Source organism: Stegostoma tigrinum, chromosome 10, assembly GCF_030684315.1.
Source record: "Stegostoma tigrinum isolate sSteTig4 chromosome 10, sSteTig4.hap1, whole genome shotgun sequence".
NCBI lineage: Eukaryota > Metazoa > Chordata > Chondrichthyes > Orectolobiformes > Stegostomatidae > Stegostoma > Stegostoma tigrinum.
Genome location: NC_081363.1, coordinates 62,242,898 through 62,263,508, shown reverse-complemented (window position 1 = coordinate 62,263,508; position 20,611 = coordinate 62,242,898). Strand labels below are relative to the sequence as shown.

At 39.9% G+C, this 20,611-nt stretch overlaps 1 protein-coding gene and 1 long non-coding RNA gene across 3 annotated transcripts in view; one reads left to right on the top strand and one right to left on the bottom strand.

The window, feature by feature from the left end:
• The window catches only part of prkd1 (protein kinase D1), a 323,251-nt gene that overhangs the window by 59,913 nt on the left and 242,727 nt on the right, over positions 1 to 20,611 (bottom strand). The window contains exons 6-8 of the mRNA XM_059649207.1: positions 5,823 to 6,033; positions 1,050 to 1,127; positions 123 to 321 (exon numbers count right to left, since the gene is read on the bottom strand). Coding sequence (XP_059505190.1) covers positions 123 to 321; positions 1,050 to 1,127; positions 5,823 to 6,033 — 488 coding nt within the window. The remainder of the gene's footprint in view (positions 1 to 122; positions 322 to 1,049; positions 1,128 to 5,822; positions 6,034 to 20,611) is intronic.
• LOC132210059 (uncharacterized) overlaps positions 1 to 20,611 on the top strand; it is an 86,954-nt gene that overhangs the window by 20,310 nt on the left and 46,033 nt on the right. The window lies entirely within an intron of this gene.

Below are 20,611 nucleotides of genomic sequence, written 5' to 3'. Positions count from 1 at the left end.
GCTTTAACCCAGTCCATTAGTTGGCATGCATAAATATGCAAATGTGGAGTATTTAGCAATGAAAAGCCAAACCAAATGTTATCTATCTTCCAGCAATCTGCATATTGTAATCACAGTCAAACCTTATCGTGCGGTTTGCATCATCCTGTTCATGGTCTTGCATGTCACCGTTGTCACCATGACTCTCTGGGATTAATAGTTCAGAGTCATGAGATATGGACTCTTCCAAGTCATTGATAAGTCCACTGTTCTTTTCACTGTCATTGTCATCACTTCCTTCTTCCATTACCACATCTGATTCTGCACCAGGGCTAAGCAAATCTATTCAGATATAAAAACCACACAAACCAATCACAAATTTTGTTGACAATGCTGCAACATTCATCTAATACCTAAGTACCAGTTAAAGAGAAACATATCTAGGATTTCATAGACACTATAAAAGTAACACATGTAATAGTTAGATGCCAAGGAAACATTTCCTCTTGGCATTTGGCATCAGGTGTACAATTTCTTGACAGTTTAAATGATGTATGAACAGTTTCCACAGGTGATGGCATGCCAAATCAGGTACTTGCGTGAAATATTCAAGTAAATGATTGTGCTCAAAAGAGTTTAGACTTTTCATCAGAAAAAATCTCAACGGTAAGTCCTAATAGTCACAGCAGGACTTTAGCACAGGTTGACATTCAGTACAGCTCAGAGGAAGTGCTGCATTATTAGAAGTACTATGTTTTGGATGAAACATTATAGCTCTATCTATTCCCTCAGCTATAGACAATACATCCAACTGAAATACTTAGAAGAAGAACAGGGAAGTTATTCCTGACGAGTTGGCCAATATTCATCCCTCAGTCAATATCACGGAAACAAATTATCTGGTCATTATCAAATAGCTGTTCGTGGAATTTTAATGGCTATCACATGTCCTAAGCTTTATTGACCGTAAAGCCCTTTGAAATGTCCAATGATAATGAAAGCTACTGTATAATCACAAGTATTTCATTCTTTGGTTTGAGTTGCAGAGATGAATATATGTTCTAACTTGCCTCCATTAATAGCCACTTCACCAAGGCAATTATTCGGCACTTTCGGGGCACAACGTTTGTGACAGTTGAACTTGCAATCTAACAGAAAAAAAAAGAAAGATTTAGTTAATACCATATGAACAGCTTCTAAAATATTATTAACACAATTCTTTGAAAAGCAAAAAATGCAACATTTATTGATTGAGTAAAGGCATGGAAATCATGTTTATGACTTCACACTAGTACTTTAGTTTTACTAGACATGTGACAATTGAATTTGGTCATATCATGTGAAAAATTAAGTAGCCTGTGTCCAAGTCAGTTCCGTGGTGCAGCACACCATGAGTTAGCCTGGAAACAATGGAGACACATGGGAGTAACCCTTGATCTCCAGTCAGTATCCAATCATAGATTCAAGAGACTAAATTGAAGGGAGCTACTTCAACAGAAGGAGAGGTAAGTTAGAAAGAAATGCGCTTAAACAGGAATCAATCAATATTTCTGTCGAACATTTTCTGGTAGTTAGCTGAAGAGCAGCCTTTCAATATCTCAGGGAGGAGGTTAGGGTCTGTTCAACCAGATTGGAAATTGCAGCATGAAATAGCACAAAAGAAATTATACCTCAGTAAAACACTTTAACTTCTTGGTAATGGAACAAATAAAAACACTACAAAAGCAAGAAAATTGATAAGCAGCCTGATGGGAAGATCACGAAGTTCTAAGCAAGAAAAGGCTTTCAGTACATTAAGACCACTCCGGACAAAATTAGCGTTGTATTCTCAGTCTAGTAGGGTCACCAGAAAGATCAGCATTTTACTGTTTATGAATAGTTACCCTAGAAGTAATGTTGGATAATTAGCTTGAAGTGCTGCAGTCACACAAGCCGTTGAATAGTGAATTACAAGATTTTAGCTGAAGTGACCATGAAGAAGTAGCAATATTGTGATGATCCTTACTGGAGGGGAACTTGGAGGTGTTGCTGTGCCCACACACTTGCTGTTCCTATATTTTTTTATTGGAAATCTCATAAGTTTGGGAAGAGTTAACAATGAAGCCTTGTTTTGTTGCTATAGTGTGTCCCGTGGATAGCACACATGGCAGCATGCGTGGCTCAAGTGGATATTTAGACTGGTGGATGGAGCATTGAACAAGCCAAATTACTTTGTCCTGAATTATGCCAAACACTTCATTCTTTTGTGACAAATGAATCCACCCAGACTAGAATAGAATATTTAAAAGCATCACTGACGCACTTTCAAATTGGTGGAGGGGCTTGCTAGGATTGAGGAGATAGGCAACCTGCCACAGAACATGCAGCTATTGACCTACTTTTGCATCTGTAATATTTGTGCAGCTGATTCAATTATGTTTCCGGTCAAAAGTAGACCCCACCCCACACACCTAAGGAGTTGATGGTGGCTAATTTGACAATGATAATAACATCAAATGTCAAAGAAGATGGATTGGCTCTCTGTTGCTGCAGTTTGATACAATTGCTATTTAGTATTTTGAGTCTAGATTTTCTAGGTTTGTGCATGAAACATGGAGTGTTGTTTTATCAAAGTGATTTTGAATGAAGTTAAATGCTGTAATCATCAACAAAAGATCCAACATCTGACTTTATAATGGAGCAAATGTTATCCATTGGTAGTTGAATGTAGATGAGTTTAGGACCCCACCTTAACTGCACTTGATAACACTAGCATTGGGTTCCTCAAAATATCAAGGTTATATTCATGGCCTTTCAGTCACTCCTTGACCATTTATGTTCAATCTTTGAGCATGGTGGTTGTGTCAGAAACTACTTATTCTTACATAAAAACAAACACATTGAGAACAGGAGTAGGTCATTTGGCCCTTCAAACCTTCTCAGCCATTTGATAAGATCACAACTAATCTGATTGGGGCCTCAACAGCAGTTTCCTGCCGATCCCCAATAGTCTTTGGCTTCCTTTAATCAACAATCTATCTCACACCACCTTGGAAACATGCTCAGTCAGGAAGAGAATTCCACAGATGTCTCCAAATCCTCTTAGATATAAGAGTTATCTCCATCTGCTTCTTAAATGGGAGACCCTTTGTATTTAATCTATGCTCCCTGAAATAGCTCCACAGAATTCGGTATCACGTCACCAAGTCACCCTTTATCTAGACATGCATAGTACTCAAGACTGGTGCAGCTTCCTCAGATCCAGCTCTCAGAGTGAACAGAACCTCTGACACTCCTGTTTATATCTGTCAGTCAAATATGTTGGATCATCAATCATGACTTTGAAAGCTTTAATGAATTAGGACCAGAATCCTCTTCTTTGTGGCTTAGGACTTCAGGCATATACAATGTAACAATATCATTTTTTTTGATAGTTTCATCAAATAAACAGATGTGTGGCAGAATTTTTACTTTGCTGTTGAGGGCAGAAAATGTGAGTACAATTATATTTCTGCTCTCAGTTCAATACAAAAGATTTTAGCTTTGTATTGATGCAATGGGGTAATGGTTTGTGATCTACCCCTGTCATGCATTATATAGTAGAGTCGTGAAACCCCTTAGAGAACACTTGAGTTTGGCAGAATGTGATATATGAACATCAATGCAGCGTGAGCTGGTTTTAAAAATGCCTCGGATGTACTGCAGAGTTGATCTAATGGTCTCAAATATCAAGCTTATCTGAAGAACAAGATTCTGCGCATCCTGGTAACTGCAATATTTTTCAATAGAATGCACCCTTAGGTTTTGGTTATGATAAGATTTACAATTGCACCTGCATAAAATACAGGGTGTATTTTCAGATATTGAAATATGACTTTAATAAGATCAAAATCAAAAACTTCTAGATGTAATAATTCAGGACAAAATGAATAGTCAATTGGCCAATTGTGGATTAACTGAGTAAAGCCATCATGGATTTACTAAGGGCAAATCAAGTTTAATTAACATCCTGGAAATTGTTTTTTGACGAGGAACCAGAGAGAGTTGATTAGGGCAATGCTGTTAATATGCTGTCCATAAACTCCTGAAACATATTTGGTAAAGTGCTACAAAACAAATCTCTGAACAAAGTAAGAGGTCATGGAATGAAAGAGATAGTCGCAATGTGTTTATGAAATTGGCTGAGTAAAAAGGAGCAAATAGTATTGGTGAGCAATTGTTTTTCAGGCTGAAGGGAAGTTTACTGTGGAGTACCCCAGATCAGTGTTTGTACTCCTGCTGTTCCTGATATGTGTTAATGGCTGATCTTTGTGTATAAATTGGAATTTCAACATTTATGGATGATACAAGACTTGGAAGCTTGGCAAACTGTGAGGAAGATAGATAGTGTAGAACTTCAAAAGGACAGGTTGGTGGAATGGGTGAACAAGTAGCCACTAAAATTTAATTCAGAGAAATACGAAACGATTCATTTTGGTAGGAAGAAATCAGAGAGATAATATAAAATGTAGAGCATAATTTTAACAAAATGTGGGAGCAGAGGACCTGGATGCACGTGCGCATAAATCATTGAAGATGATAGGATAGATTGAGAGTGTGGTAGTAAAGCAAACAGCATCCAGGCTTCTATAAATAAGGGCATAGTATAATCTCCTTGCTGATATGTTCTAAATTTGTATAAATGCTTTTCAGTCTCACCTAAAGCACTGCGTCCAATTCTGGGCACCACAATTTAGGGAGAATATGCAAATGTTAGAAAAAGTGCAGAAAAGATCCACAAGAATTCTTCGAGGGATGAGATGTTCCAGTTACATCACTAGATTGGAGAAGCTGGGACTGCGTTTCTGGGAGAAGAGAAGTTAAGAGTGGATTTGATAGAGATAGTTAAAACATGGAGAGATCTATTAAAACATGGAGAGATCTAGACAGAATATGAGAAAGAAACAGCTCCCAGGGATGGAAGGAGTGAGCCCTGGAGGGAACAGATTTACGGTGGCTGGCAAAAGAAGCACAGCCAACATGGGGAAAAGAAAAGAACTTTTTCATACAGTGAGGAGTGGAAATCTACATACACTGTTTGAGGGTGTGGTGGAAGCAGGTTCAATTAATGCACTCAAAAGGGAATGAGATTATTGCCTGAAAAGGAAGAATTTTAAAGACTACAGGGAGAGGCTGCAAGTGGTTCTAGGTAAATTGCTCTTTCAGAGAGCCAGCACTGACATGATTGGCAGAATGTTCCCCCCCACCCCCACCCCCAGGTGCTGTAACCATTCTGTAATTCTAACAGAGTTGAAAGCAACATGGAGCATTTGCCATTATCACAGATAGAATTTGGTACATGTTACAAAGCCAACAATTTCTGAGTTTTATGTTATCTCTGATAAAATACTAGTTCTGTGAATTGTCTGAGAAACTTTGTTTCTAAATTAAGATAAACACCTCTGCGAAATTATTCAACATATTTGAAACTGAATCAAATTAGATTGGTCAAGAGTGATGGGGAGTTAAAGCAGCTATGTCATAAACTAGGGTTGGAAATAGAATTCAAGGATATATGTGTGAACAATGTGGAGTATATTGGGGATTTATGAGCAGGAGAGAGTTTGGATAGTTTTAAAGTGCAACATTATAATGAACATAAATAGATACATAATTAGTGATGGCATAGTGATGGCTTTCATTCAACAAAGGAATGGGACCTGAATTAATTTAACACGCCAACACTGTACAAAGAAATTGCAGTGCTTTAATATGAGAGAAATAAACACAATAGAACAGAATTTTTAAAAAATCTTTTTTAGATAAATTTCATCATTTGTCACTGTTTAGAGCAACAGTGCATGCAAATTGATTAGAATACTCACCTTTACACTGCACTCCCTGTCTAAAAAGGCCCCTTAAAAGCTTCTTACAGTACTGGCAAACAGTGGGACGAGTGTAGGAATGAATTACAAATGTGTGAGGCACTTTAACTTTGGAAAGGAAAATCTTATCCACTTGAATGGGGCGACCAATGTATGGCTGTGAATTTGAGCGCTTCTCTCTTCCAATAAAAGATTCAGATGGTGTCTTCTGCTACAAGAACATAATAATAAAACATTACATTCTTTTGAGGTTATTTCTCCATAACAGATTTAAAATATGCTTGAAAAATATTAAATACATATTGAGTGTCAATTAAATCAGCAATCGTTTATATCATACTCGATAAAGCAAGAGGATCAATTAATGGATTGTTAACATGGTAAAATGTAAAATGAAATAAAAATTTACTTAATTACGCAGGAACTGTACAGGTTAAAGGCACTTGTTTTTATTCGTCACCATTTATTTTTTCTTATACTATTAAACAGGAATTTGCACTTTGATTTGCTTAAATTTCTACATCAATTGGTTCACACTTAGCTATCAGACATTATACAGGCTGGAAAGACACACTGTTGACTCAGTTTTAAAGTGCTTCAGAAAGAGAGAGGGTTATGTAAGTATTTGCAATGTGCAGTTATGGTAATAAGGTTGTACTTTAACAATATTATTTAAAGTGATATACAAAATGAATATATGATCTTTATATTGTCTTACTGAATCAGAGATGTGGTAGTCATTCGTGTTTAATAATATCACAGCAGTCAATGTGTGCTTGAATTTTAAAACACTGTTTGATCTGACATTTTCTTTGCATTCTAAAACATTTGCACTCTATGTTTTCTCAGTTTCCGGCAGATGCTACGAGTACACCTATTATGCAACTTAAATACTAATGTATTGAACTCACAGTATGTTGGTATTTATACCACAAGTGTGAGGGTAGATTGCTGAATAACAAATGTGATCATTTGCATAATTTATTCTACTGTCAGGAGTGGAATTGCTTATTCTGCCATTCATTCCTTTAGTAACCTCCCTCCAACTAGATGCATAGCCATATTGTAATTTGTTGTACTTAAACAATATTGAAGCATAGTCTACTCCTAATTCAAGTAGTCTAAGATGAATTATCCAATAACTTGGCAAAATAATTAAACAAACAAAATTGGAGTTAAAATTGGTATTTTTCACCCAAAAGTACCTTTGAATTTAAAGCAGATTCCTGGACATTCGATGTCTCCCTTGTTGCCTCACTGGGATTTAAAGACTGAGGATATGTATGAAAACAAATCTTACAGCATTACCTGCAAGACTGAGTAAAATAGTTATATTTTTCCAGAGGCTTTGCATTTGTCAGTGTTCAGCACATACCAATACCTGGAATTTCAAATTTTCACACTCTCAAGAAACTAGGCAGCCAAAACGTGAATCTATTTCTGTGGCAAATTAAATGATCTTTTGCAGATTACATTCCAAATCTGGATTTGATTAGTCCTCTTTTGTGATGCAACAAAACTACCAATATTACTTAAAATCAAGGGCAACATTGAATCAACTCGTCATGTAATAATACTTTAAATTAAATATGTTCCCCCACTAAAAATGTAATAAATCTATAAATGCAACTTCTTGTATCAACACTAAACAACTAACTACTAAATGAAAGTCACAGGGGGAACTGACACATACCTACGCAAAATCTATCATTTGTAAATTATTTAGTATAGTTAATTGAAGAACAGATTGTAATCGATTACTGAAATCTGAATAGTTATGGGATCTCTTTCTGTGGTTAATGCATCATTTGGTACTCAGTTATGTGGATGGAGGAAATTGAACTGTGTGTCCTCTGTAACTGTTGGCTCACCTAGCAGATATGAATTTATACCTCATTGTTCAAGCCTCGAGAAGGCTGAAACAAGAAATTAAAACCCAAATTGGAAGTACATGACAGCAGAAGTGAAGGGATATTTTGGTAAAGACATTAAATATTTATGTTCACAAACTAGGTTTAAAAATTTCACATCACCTTAGACTTAGTTACTGGATTGAAGCCGTCAGTTGTAAAATTCATGTCCGATTATTCTATTTATTTGATTTCTAGATATTGATTTCTAGATGTTGCACAGAATAGGATGTGAGCTGTAAAGCTATAACCTGATTCTCAATGTTTCATTATACAAATTAAGGTAAACACGTTATGTAGATTTTATGAACTCCAGATTAAATTGCAACTCTGAGGTTACAGCTTTTTCAGTGGACATTGTATAATTATGCAGATTGAATTTTAAGAGCGTGAGATTTTTTAAGTACATGAATAACTGAGACTTAAATTGCACAGCAGGAACTGTATTGGTTTGTGATGTCGATACTTAGAAGTTTGTCGATTCACGAAGAAGTCAGATTACAGGGAAATCTATAACCAGTGTTGTCAATATCCAAGTTAATGGCAAGTCTGTTTGTGCGAATATTATTTATCTGCCTTGCACGGTTCCACTGTTGTGTTATTGATGAAACATACAATAGTCTTGTTAACAATCATTGCATTGATCAGCTGGAGTAGCAATACAGTCATATTGGTTTCCAAGAGTGGATCTTTCTAGTTATAGACAAGTGAAGTAGATGTTATGTTAATAGTGCAAAAGATAAAACTGAAGCTTCCAAAGCAATTTTTAACCAGAGGTACCAGGTGTTTGACTCCTCTCAGCCTCCTCCAGCTGACCTACCATTATAGATACCAAGATAACAAAGTGTGAAGCTGGATGAACACAGCAGGCCAAGCAGCATCTCAGGAGCACAAAAGCTGATGTTTCAGGCCTAGACCCCTGCTCGACCAATATAGATACCAGTCTTCAGCCAATTCAGCTGACTCCTTGTGATGTCAAGAAATGGTTGGAAGCATTGGATATATCAAAGGCTCTGGAGCCTGAAAATAGTCTGGCAATAATACTGAAGAATTGCATTCCACTTGCCTCTCCTCTAGCCTCACTTTTTCAGTACATTGAAAACACTGTCATCTATCCGGGAATGTGGAAAATTGCCCAGATATGTCCTGTACATAAAAGCAGGACAAATCTAACCCGGCCAATTACCACCCCAGCAGGCTACTTTCGATCATCAGTAAAGTGATGGGAGGCGTCATCAACAGTGCTATCAAGCAGCAACTGCTCAGCAGTAACTGTTCAGTGACACCCAATTTGCGTTCTGCCAGGGTTACTCAGCTCTTGTATCAGTGATAATGGGAACTGATGACGCTGGAGAATCCAAGATAACAAAGTGTGGAGCTGGATGAACACAGCAGGCCAAGCAGCATCTCAGGAGCACAAAAGCTGACGTTTCGGGCCTAGACCCTTCAGCAGAGAGATGATGAAGGATCTAGGCCCGAAACGTCAGCTTTTGTGCTCCTGAGATGCTGCTTGGCCTGCTGTGTTCATCCACCTCCACACTTTGTTATCTTTACTCAGCTCTTAACCTCATTACAGCATTGGTTCAAACATTGACAAAAGAGCTAAATTCCAGAGGTGAGGTGACAGTGACAGCCTTTGAAATCAAAGTTACATTCGAACAATTTTGTCATCAAGGAACTGTAGCAAAACTGGAATCAATGGGTACCAGGGACAGACTCTTTGTTGGTTAGAGTCATATCTGGCACATAGGAAGGCAGTCATGGTCAAAGCTGTTGGAGATCAGTCTTCTCAGTTCCAGGACATCTATGAAGGAGTTTCTCAGGGTCGTGTCCTTAGGCCCAACCATCTTAGTTGCTTCATCAATGGCCTTCTCTCCAGCATAATGTCATAAGTGGGAATGTTGGCCAATGATTGCACTATGCTCACCACCACTTGTGACTCCTCAGAAGCTGAAGCAGTCCATGTCCAAATGCAAGAAGATCTAGATAATATCCAGGTGTGGGCTGACAGATAGCTAGTCACATTCGTGCTACACAAATGCCAGACAATGACCATCTCCAATAAAAAGTAATCTAACCACCACCACTTGACATTCAATGGTGTTACCATCACTGAATCCCCCACTAACAACATTTTCAGAGTTACCATCGACCAGAAACTCAACTAGACTCATCACATAAACACAGTGGCTATAAGAGCAGGTCAGAGGGTAGGAATACCACAGCAAGCAACTCACGTCCTGACTCCCCAAAGTCTGTCCACCAGCTGTAAAGCACAGGTCAGGCATGTGATGTAATACTTCCCATTTGTCTGGATGAGTGCAGCTCCATTAACATTCAAGAAACTGGACACCATCGAGGACAAAGTAACCCCCTCGATTGATACTATATCCATAAGCCGCATTCCATCACTCATGCTCAGTAGCATTAGTATGCACTTTTCACAAAATACACTGCAAAAATTCACCAAAGATCTTCGCGGAGCACCTTCCAAACCCACAACCACTTCCATCTAGAAGAACATGGGCTGCAGACAGATGGGAACACTACCACTTGCAAGTTCCCCTCCAAGCCATTCGCCATCCTGATTAGGAAATATATCACCATTCCTTCATTGTCACCAGGTTAAAATCCTGCCATTCCCACCCTAAGGGCATTGTGCGCTGCAGCAGTTTCAGAAGGCAGCTCGCCACCTAAGCCAATTAAGGCTAGGGCAATAAAATGCTGGCCAGCCAACAATGCCCATGTGCCATGAACAAATAACAAAAAAGGTAACAACTTGTAGTCACATAGTGCCCTTCCCACCTTCAGAATATGCAAAAGTGCATTACTGCTAATGAAGTATTTTATGAAGTGGAGTTACTGTAAATGTAAGAAATGTGGCATTCAACTTGAACACAACAAATAGCAATTAGATAAATGAACAAATTATCTGATTTTGTGACATTGACTGAAGAAAAAATATTGGCCAGGGTTCTGGAGCGAACTCTTCAGAACTTTTTCAAAATAGTGCAATGATTTTTCTACATCCCCCTGAGAGCACAGTTGGGACTTAGTTGAAAATTTTACCCAAAACACCTCATTTGCAAAAATGCAACACTCCCTCAGTTCAGTAATGTTGTGTCAGCCTGGAATATGTGCTCAAATCTTTGGAGTTGGACCTGGACCCACACAACCTTCCATAGGTACAGTACTTCCTATTGATGACACGTCAAAATGGCTGAACGTCCTAGAATTTCGTCCTTAACAGCATTGTGGGTGTACCTATATCACGTGAACTGCAACAACTCAAGAAGTGGCTCATCACCATCTACTCAAGGGCCGTTAGGTGTTGGTAAATGCTGGCTGAGTCAGTGGCTGAGTCAGCCCAAACCTCTCATCAATAAAACTAGTGCGTGTCTTGGTAGGTTATACTGTTTCTCTTGACATTCTATATTGGATAATCATTTAGACAATTGGGGTCAACATCTTCATAAACAAATGCCTCTAATCTCCATCAATTATTAGAAAGCAGAAGAGTCAGAAAGTGGAGACTTCGAGGAACTTCTGTCAGCTGCTTCTAAAACAATAAAAGTGAATTGAAGGAGGTTTAACTTACTTTCACCAGCCAGGGTTTGTGTCAGATGGATTCTTCTTTTATTGGAAAATTTTGCATTACTGTATCAAGGCGGTCAGTTCCTCATTAGAATAATGAAAAGTATCTAATCGCGCTTCTACAAAGTATTTTCTGTATTAGCCAGGGTGATTGATCTGTTTAAATGGTACTTTTTAAAACAAAATGAATTCAATGATAATGCTCGATATTATCACTATTTGCCCAGCATAGGCAGCCACATGTACAGGCAGTATGGGTAGTGAAGACTTTACTTGGTTTGACCCTTTACAATGACATTCAATTTTAAATAAATAATTTACATTCTGAGACTTTAGTGTAAAATTATACTAGCTGACTCTTAGAAATTGTATTAATATATAAATTAGATTTGCAGAAGGTATCTGAAAATGTGCCATATCAAAGGTTTACACAGAAAATAAAATTCACAGTACGGAGAGTGACATAATGGCATGAAGAGAAGTGTCTAGTTTATAGGAAATAATGTAGACATACAAAGGTCACTTTTTGCTAATGAATAGCCTGCCACAGGGATGAGACTTGAAGCCTCAACTGCATATAAGTCACAAGGGCCAGACGTACAAAAACAGAAGTTGCTGAGTTTTGAGGAAGGGTCACCAGACCCGAAACGTTGACTCTGATTTTTTCTTCACAAATGCTGCCAGACCTAATGAGCTTTTCCAGCAATTTCTGTTTTTGTTCCTGATTTACAGCATCCACAGTTCATTCATTTTTAATTTAGGACCAGAGGTATGATTGCTAAATTTGCTGATGACCAAATAAAGGTAGTAAAGTAAGGTATGAAGATAACGTAAGAATGTTATGAAGGTTAAGTGAATAGGCAAAGATGTGCCAAATGATCTATAATACAGGTAAATGTGAAACTGTCATTTTGACAAAAGAATAAAAAATAAGTATATTATCAAAACGGTGAAAGATTGTTAAACTCTGAGATGTAGAGAGATCAGGGTGCTGTAATGCAGAATTGCAAAAGCATGAGGTACAATATATAATTAGGAAAGATGATAAAATGTTTATGTTTAATGTGAAGGGAATTAAATGCAAAAATAGGGAGATTATACTTAAGAGATAACAAGGTGCAGAACTGGATGAACACAGCAGGCCAAGCAGCATCAGAGGAGCAGGACGGCTGACGTTTTGGGCCTAGACCCTTCTTCAGAAAAAAATCATTTTTTCTGAAGAAGGGTCCAGGCCCGAAACATCAGCTTTCCTGCTCCTATGATGTTGCTCGGCCTGCTGTGTTCATCCAGTTCTGCACCTTGTTATCTCAGATTCTCCAGCATCTGCAATTCCTGCTATCTCTGAGGTTATACTTAAGTTCTACAGGTCATTGGTGAGTACTGTTTGCAATATTGATTCCCTTCTTTAAGGAAGGATGTAGAAATGCATTGGAAGCAGTTCAAAGAAGATTTATTAAACTAGCATTTAGAATTGTCCCATGAGGAAAAGTTAGGTGGATTACATTTGTGACAACTGGAGTTTAGAAGAGAAGTGTAAAAAGTGATTTGACAGAGTTGTACAATACCGTGAGGAATCTTGGCAGGATGCATGTAGAAAGAACAGTTACTCTTTTGGGAGTATCTAGAAGTAGAGGTCATTGTTTAAAAATAAGGTGTTGCCCAGTTAAGGAGTGAAAGCAGTCATCTTGAATATCTTCAAAGCAGAGGGAGAAAGTTTCTTCATTACCAAGGAAGTGAAAGGTTAACAGGGTTAGGCAGACGTGTGGAGTAAGCAGATCAGCCACACTCTTACTGAATGGCACAGCAAACCCAAGAGGCTGAGTGGCCTGCTGCAGCCCCTAATTCATACATTTGTATGTAAACCACAACTGCTTGTAACAACAATCCTTCCAGATTTGTGGCGATGCAGCAGGGCTTTTGGGCTATCAATGTACAGCCACTTTCGAGGTTGATCAATAAAGCAAAAGATCAAGGCAGATTTTTCAGAATTGGACATTTTCACGTTCAGGTGTGTGACTGCAATACCCAGGTGTTCTGTCTAATATAGAACTAACTGCAGAAGCAGTGAACCGTGAGATTACACCAATCTTTCAGCTGCTCAGCACAAGGTCAGAAAACACAAGTCTTTGTTGAGTTCCATTTCTCAGGAGACAAATATTCTGTGATTTGACCAGTCAATCGTAAACAGTGGAGCTGTTGCAAAATGAGTCCAGCTAAGCATGTGCCAAGATGAACTTAAAATAGCTTAGTGTGGAATTGACATAAATAAATTCCTTTAGAGGATCTGACGTGGTAAAATTCACCATTAAATGGACTTCAGCTTTTCATTCTTCAGTTTGGTACACTTTTACTGACACAGATTTAATTGAATGTGAATGGAAGTAAAGTAAAAATGATAGCTTAAAACCTGGAAATTGGGAACAGTATTTAACTGTTAAATCTGAAAATAGTAAGGTACTCATATTTGTTTAAGGTGGCCTCACATGTTTTAATACTAAATAGGCACAAGTTTACAAAAATAGCTTAAGCATCTTTTTCAAAGTCGATAAAAATTTCAAGCTAGGAGAGGAAAATAAGCTTCAGGCTTATTATTATTGGCTCATCTGATCTAGGCATCCTTGACAAGGCCATCATTTGATACAAATCCCAAATTACCCTTGAGATGGTGTTGGTAGATCACATTCTTGATCCACTGCATTTGATGTGGTGCAAGTACATTCATGTGTTGTTAGAAATGGTATTCTAGGATTTTGCCCCAGTGACGATGAAAAGACAGTGATACTTTTGTATTTTAGGATAATGCAATACTTAAAGGGTGCTCAGATGTCTGCTGTTCATGCTCTTTTATGTGAAAGAAGTTAAAAGTTTGGAAGCAGCTATCCAAGAATCCTTAATGTGATGCTGCAGAACATCTCGAAGATGATATATATTGCTGTCACTATGCATTGGTGATGAAGGAAGTGAATATTTAAGATGTGGATGCAGTACCAAACAAATGGTCCTGGATAGTGTCGAGCTTCTTGAGTGTTGCTGGAGCTGCACTCATCCAGGCCAATGGGGAGTATTCTATTACATTCCCAATTTCTGCCTTGAAAACGGTGACAGCCTTTGGAAAGTCAGGAAATGAGTTAATTCTTGTAAAATTCCAAAAGTCTAGCCTCTTTTGTAGCCACATTATTTATATGGCTGATCTAGTTCAGTTTCTAGCCAGTAGAAACCCCAATATGTTGATAGCGGAAATATAGCAATGCCAAGAGGAGACAGTTGGATTCTGTCTTTTTGGAGATAGTCATTGTTTAATACTTTTGTGATATGAATATTACTTGACATTTATCAATCTAAGGCAAAATGTTGACAAACAGGAGGCTGGAAGAACACAGGCAGCATCTGAAGGAAAGGAGCAGTGAACATTTCGGCTATTATCCTTCTTCATGACACAGGTTTGCTGTGTTCTTCCAGCCTCTTGTTTGTTACCCTAGATTCCAGTATCTGCAGTTTTTAGTTGTCTTATAAGGCTAAATGTTGTCCAGGTAGAAGTGGATTTCTTTATTTTCTGAGGAACTGTAAATTAAAATTAGCATTCTGAAATGATCAGAAAATGTGATCACTGCTGATCTTATGAAGGAGTCAAGGTCATTAATGAAGCAGCTGAAGATGGTTGTGTCTAGCTTACAACCCTGAGGAACTCCTGCAGCTGAGAAATGAAATGGAACTGAGGTGACTGGCTTTCAACAACCACAAGCATCTTTCTTTGTGTTAAGTGTGGTTTCAATGTGGAGACTCCCACCCCTATTCCCACCGATGACCAATTTGTTAGGGGGTCTTGATGTCACACACGATCAAACACCTTGATGTAAGGGCAGCCATACTCTCATCACGACCAGAATTTTACACTTTCTCCAAAATTTGGTCATAGTTGGAATGAGGGATAATGCTACATGGTCCTGGGCAAAGCTGACTGTGTATCAGTGGCCAGCTTATTGGTGAGTAAGTATACTTGGTCACACTTTGTCCACATTCCATCACATTGCTGATAATTGAGAGTACATTGATGGGGTAGCAATTGACTGGATTGTATTTGCCCTGATTGTTGTGAACAGAACAAACCTGGGCAACTTTCCCCATTGTCATGTAGATGCCAGTGTTGTCTTAGAACAGTTTGGGGTGGAGTTGGTTCTGCAGCACAAGTCATTACTGACACTGGAATAATGTTAGAGCCCATAGCCTTTACAATGTCTAGTACCATCAAGCTGTTTCTTGTTGTCATGCGGAGTGAATCCAATTGGCTAAATACTAACATCTGTGATGCTGGGAACCTTAGGAGAGGCTACAGTCAGGACGCTGACTGATTTAGCTACAAAAGATTCAGCCTTATGTCATGCCCTTGATGCTTCTTTCAAGTGGTATTCAACATAAGGGAGTCATGATACATCAGCCAAGGGAAGACTACAGGTGTAGCCAGCAGGTTTCCTTGTCCGCGTTTGACCTCATGTAATTTAGTTTCATGGGGTCCAAAGTCTAGTTTAAAACTCACAAGGCCACTCCTCCCAAGTGTAAACTCCTTTACTTCCACCTTCCTGGTGGGCAGGACACATCCAGGAAAGGTGTCTTGAGTCATGTTTGCAAGTTTAATTCTGTGAATATGATGTGGCTAACAGGTAGTTCCTTGTACACAAAGTGTGAAAGTGGGAACTTCAGCAGCAACCAAGTCCCTACCTTCCTGTGTGAGAAAGCTCACGGGGTCATGCAGACATTAGTTAGGCTTATAAAGCGCTGACTGGCAAGCTTCTTCAGTCAGGCACCTTGCTCCTGAAGTCCTGTGCTGCTTGGCCCTGCTGGCCAGTCAGTCTCTGGGTCCCATCACAGGGAGGTTCCAGTTGTGAAGCTTCAAGGGGCTGAAACAGCAAGAAGGTATGTGGGGATATTGTGGGATGGAGGCCATGTGGAGAGAAATGGATTCAGCGTGGTTGAAGGCAATGACAGGAGTATCATGGAGCCTCTTATGCTCAATACTGAATTCCACAACTTCACAGCATGATCTTTATATTGTCCATTTTTCTTAGATCCTCCAACCCGACAAAACCTGCCCTCATACATAGATAATAGGAACTGCAGATGATGGAGTCAGATATAACACAGTGTGGAGCTGGAGGAACGCAGCAGGCCAGGCAGGATCAGAGGAGCAGGAAAGTTGATGTTTCAGGTCAGGACCCTTCTTCAGAAATGGGAAGAAGGGACCTGACTCAAAATGTCAACTTTCCTGCTCCTCTGATGCTGCCTGGCCTGCTGTGTTCCTCTAACTCCACACTGTGTTTTCTTCCCTCACACACACAGTGTGTTTTGTTTGCCTGTTGTTAACTTTGCTCCTATTGGAATGGGCCTATTTTCTTCTTTTGATACCTTTATTTACGCCCTTTTCACACCTCTATCTTCCCTTCCCCACTATTAAAAGAGTGGTGTTTGGTTCTGAGCAGCTTCACAGCCTGTTCCACTTGCTCCTCCTTGCCCTCTGTATATAATACTTTTTTAAAAAAAACGTAATTTTCCAATCTCTTTCAGTTCTAAGTAGACATCATACTTGAAATGTTTCTCCCTCCACGGATGTTCACAGACCTGCAGAGTTTCTCCAGCAGTTTCTGTTTTAATTTTGGATTTTAACATCTGCACCTCGTGCACTTTCTTTGCAGCTGTATCATTGTATTCCATTGTATGCAGTGCCACAATGATGCCACCTGAAGGTTGCAAGGACAGCTCCTCATATTTCAATTGGGAACCCGGCAGCCCAAGGGGATCAAAATCTCCTCTCCACTGACTGCATCCCAAAACCAGCCCAGTTCGTCCCCGCCTCTCTAACCTGTCCTTCATCCCACCTATACCCTCCTCCCACCTTAAGCCCCACCCCCACCTCCTACCCACCAGCCTCATCCCGTCTCCTTGACCTGTCCGTCCTCCCTGGGCTAACCTATCCCCTCCTTAACTCCCCACCTACACTCACCTTTACTGTCTCCAACCCCGCTTCTTTGACCTGTCTGACTCCTCTCCACCTATCTTGTCCTTTATCCATCTACGATTTGCCTCTGCCTCTCTCCCTATTTATTTCAGAATCCCCTTCCCCTCGCCCATTTCTGAAGAAGGGTCTAGGCCTGAAACGTTAGCTTTCCTGCTCCTCTGATACTGCTTGGCCTGCTGTGTTCATCCAGCTCGACACCTTGTTATATCTCTCTCATTGTATTCCTCGTTCTGTTCTATCACCCAATGATCTTTGTATCTTATGATCTGCACGCAAAACAAAACTTTTCAGTGTACTTTGGTATATGTGACAATGATAAAGCAAATCAAATCAAATCAAATCTGCAGAATTTTGCTTTTATTCTGAAGTTATTTTATTGTAGTTTTGAGTAGTGTTTAGGTACAATTCAGAGGCTTCCTCAGCCATTTCAAATTTCTTTTGATAAAACACCATTCAATTTATGTCGTGTAAAGTTACAGCTCAGTGCAGTTAAAACATAACTTTATTAAAAGATCTGTGTTTTTGATGTGCTAAATGCTGAGAAACATGACGTTTTAGTAAAATTATAATAGTAATCACAAGTATTTGCAGACGGTTGCATCATTTTTCAAAAGGATGGCATTCATCCAATTTGACTAGAATCTGTAAATGAGTGATGATTTTAAGTATAATTAAGTAATGTTGTAGCAGACCGCAAGCTTTAACAACTATATCAATATTTTCCATTATAGGAATCCAGTCTGTTTCCCAATAGATCAGTAACAGCAAGACAACATGTTGGTCTGTAACACCACAGCATTGCTTACATGATCTGGCACCATATTGTTGCAGTGCAAACTGCATGTTTTGAAACACCTTAACAACCTCCTGCAATGGAAGATTCTACTTTAATTATGTCCAACTTAAAAGCTGGCAAAAGAATGTAATTAAAAACACAAAATACTCATCAAGGGAGTTTGAATGATATTTAACTCTTCTCGAGGCGAGATGTCTCCTGGAGCCTTTCACTTTTGTTATTCTCTTATGGTCGAACATTTACTGGCTACATTTTAGTATACTACCCGTTATTAAAATGTTGGACACATATATGGGAGTCATGTCTCCAGTAGAATCTTTCAGAGATATTTTAATAATGAGTCAAAAATGTAAAATTGCAAGGAAAACATTGCCCATGCTTGTAATAAGCTTCATGAGAAAATCAGCATGAGCAATAGCTCTTAAATGAAAGCAGCAATATCCAATGTGAATAGGATGCATTTAATGGACCAAGGAGTCATGAAACTTTTCCCTTAAGGAGACAGACCATCACTTACTTGTGCCTTTGTTTTGAGTTTTAAGGCTATGATGGACATAACATAGCCAATTTTCCTACGCGTTAAGTACCAATTCATTGTCTATCCAGATACAGCACACCGCAGGCCATGTACCCTCTCCATATCTTAGCTGCAATTGATCACTGTTGATCAAGATATTCTCTACTGAAAGCACTTCAGTATCTGGAAAGATCATCAACCTGAAAGGTTAAGTCTGTTCTTCTTTTCGCAGATATTGGTCTCTCTGTTGAGTAGAATCAACACTTTGTCTATTATATCTCCTCGGAGATGCAGAAGGAAATAGTGCTTGATAAATGGGTATCTTACTATTAGTTTCTCTGTAGTCTACAGGGCGATTGGAAGGACCATCTCAGCCAGGAAGAGCTGTGCCAGGTGCTGCAATGTAGAGGTATAGGTGGGCAAAGTGGGTACAAAATCCCCTTCTTCCTCTGGAACTCCTCTATCAGGACTTTCTGAGTGCATCTAAGAACCTGTGTGCCACTTCGCCCAGGCCCTGAGACATCCTGTACGGTGCTTTATCTGTCAATCAGCACATTCCACACCATCAGCAGAACTGGAGTCCACACACACTGCTTCATGTAAACTGAAACTAATCAGTAGTGAAGTCCTAAGCCTCAGTAACAAGACCTTTGCCAAATGCAGATATTTGTTAGCACAGTACCCAGTACAATTTTCACCTTTTCACCAAAACAAACTTCCAACAGTTTCATCAGCTTTGCAACATTTTGTTTAGCGACGATTTGACAAATAATTCAAATAAATTTGCAATAATGGGAACTGCAGATGCTGGAGAATTCCAAGATAATAAAATGTGAGGCTGGATGAACACAGCAGGCCAAGCAGCATCTCAGGAGCACAAAAGCTGACGTTTCGGACCTAGACCCTTCATCGGAGAGGGGGATGGGGTGAGGGTTCTGGAATAAATAGGGAGAGAGGGGGAGGCGGACCAAAGATGGAGAGAAAAGAAGATAGGTGGAGAGAGTATAGGTGGGGAGGTAGGGAGGGGATAGGTTAGTCCAGGGAAGACGGACAGGTCAAGGAGGTGGGATGAGGTTAGTAGGTAGATGGGGGTGCGGCTTGGGGTGGGAGGAAGGGATGGGTGAGAGGAAGAACCGGTTAGGGAGGCAGAGACAGGTTGGACTGGTTTTGGGATGCAATGGTTGGGGGGGAAGAGCTGGGCTGGTTGTGTGGTGCTGTGGGGGGAGGGGACGAACTGGGCTGGTTTAGGGATGCAGTAGGGGAAGGGGAGATTTTGAAACTGGTGAAGTCCACATTGATACCATGTGGCTGCAGGGTTCCCAGGCGGAATATGAGTTGCTGTTCCTGCAACCTTCGGGTGGCATCATTGTGGCAGTGCAGGAGGCCCATGATGGACATGTCATCTAGAGAATGGGAGGGGGAGTGGAAATGGTTTGCGACTGGGAGGTGCAGTTGTTTGTTGCGAACTGAGCGGAGGTGTTCTGCAAAGCGGTCCCCAAGCCTTCGCTTGGTTTCCCCAATGTAGAGGAAGCCGCACCGGGTACAGTGGATGCAGTATACCACATTGGCAGATGTGCAGGTGAACCTCTGCTTAATGTGGAATGTCATCTTGGGGCCTGGGATAGGGGTGAGGGAGGAGGTGTGGGGGCAAGTGTAGCATTTCCTGCGGTTGCAGGGGAAGGTGCTGGGTGTGGTGGGGTTGGAGGGCAGTGTGGAGTGAACAAGGGAGTCACGGAGAGAGTGATCTCTCCGGAAAGCAGACAGGGGTGGGGATGGAAAAATGTCTTGGGTGGTGGGGTCAGATTGTAAATGGCGAAAGTTTCGGAGGATGATGCGTTGGCCCTGGCCCCCAACACCTCATATTCACCATGAACGTCCAGTCCCTATACACCTGCATTCCGCATGCAGATGGCCTCAAGGCCCTCCGCTTCTTCCTGTCCCGCAGGTCCGACCAGTCCCCCT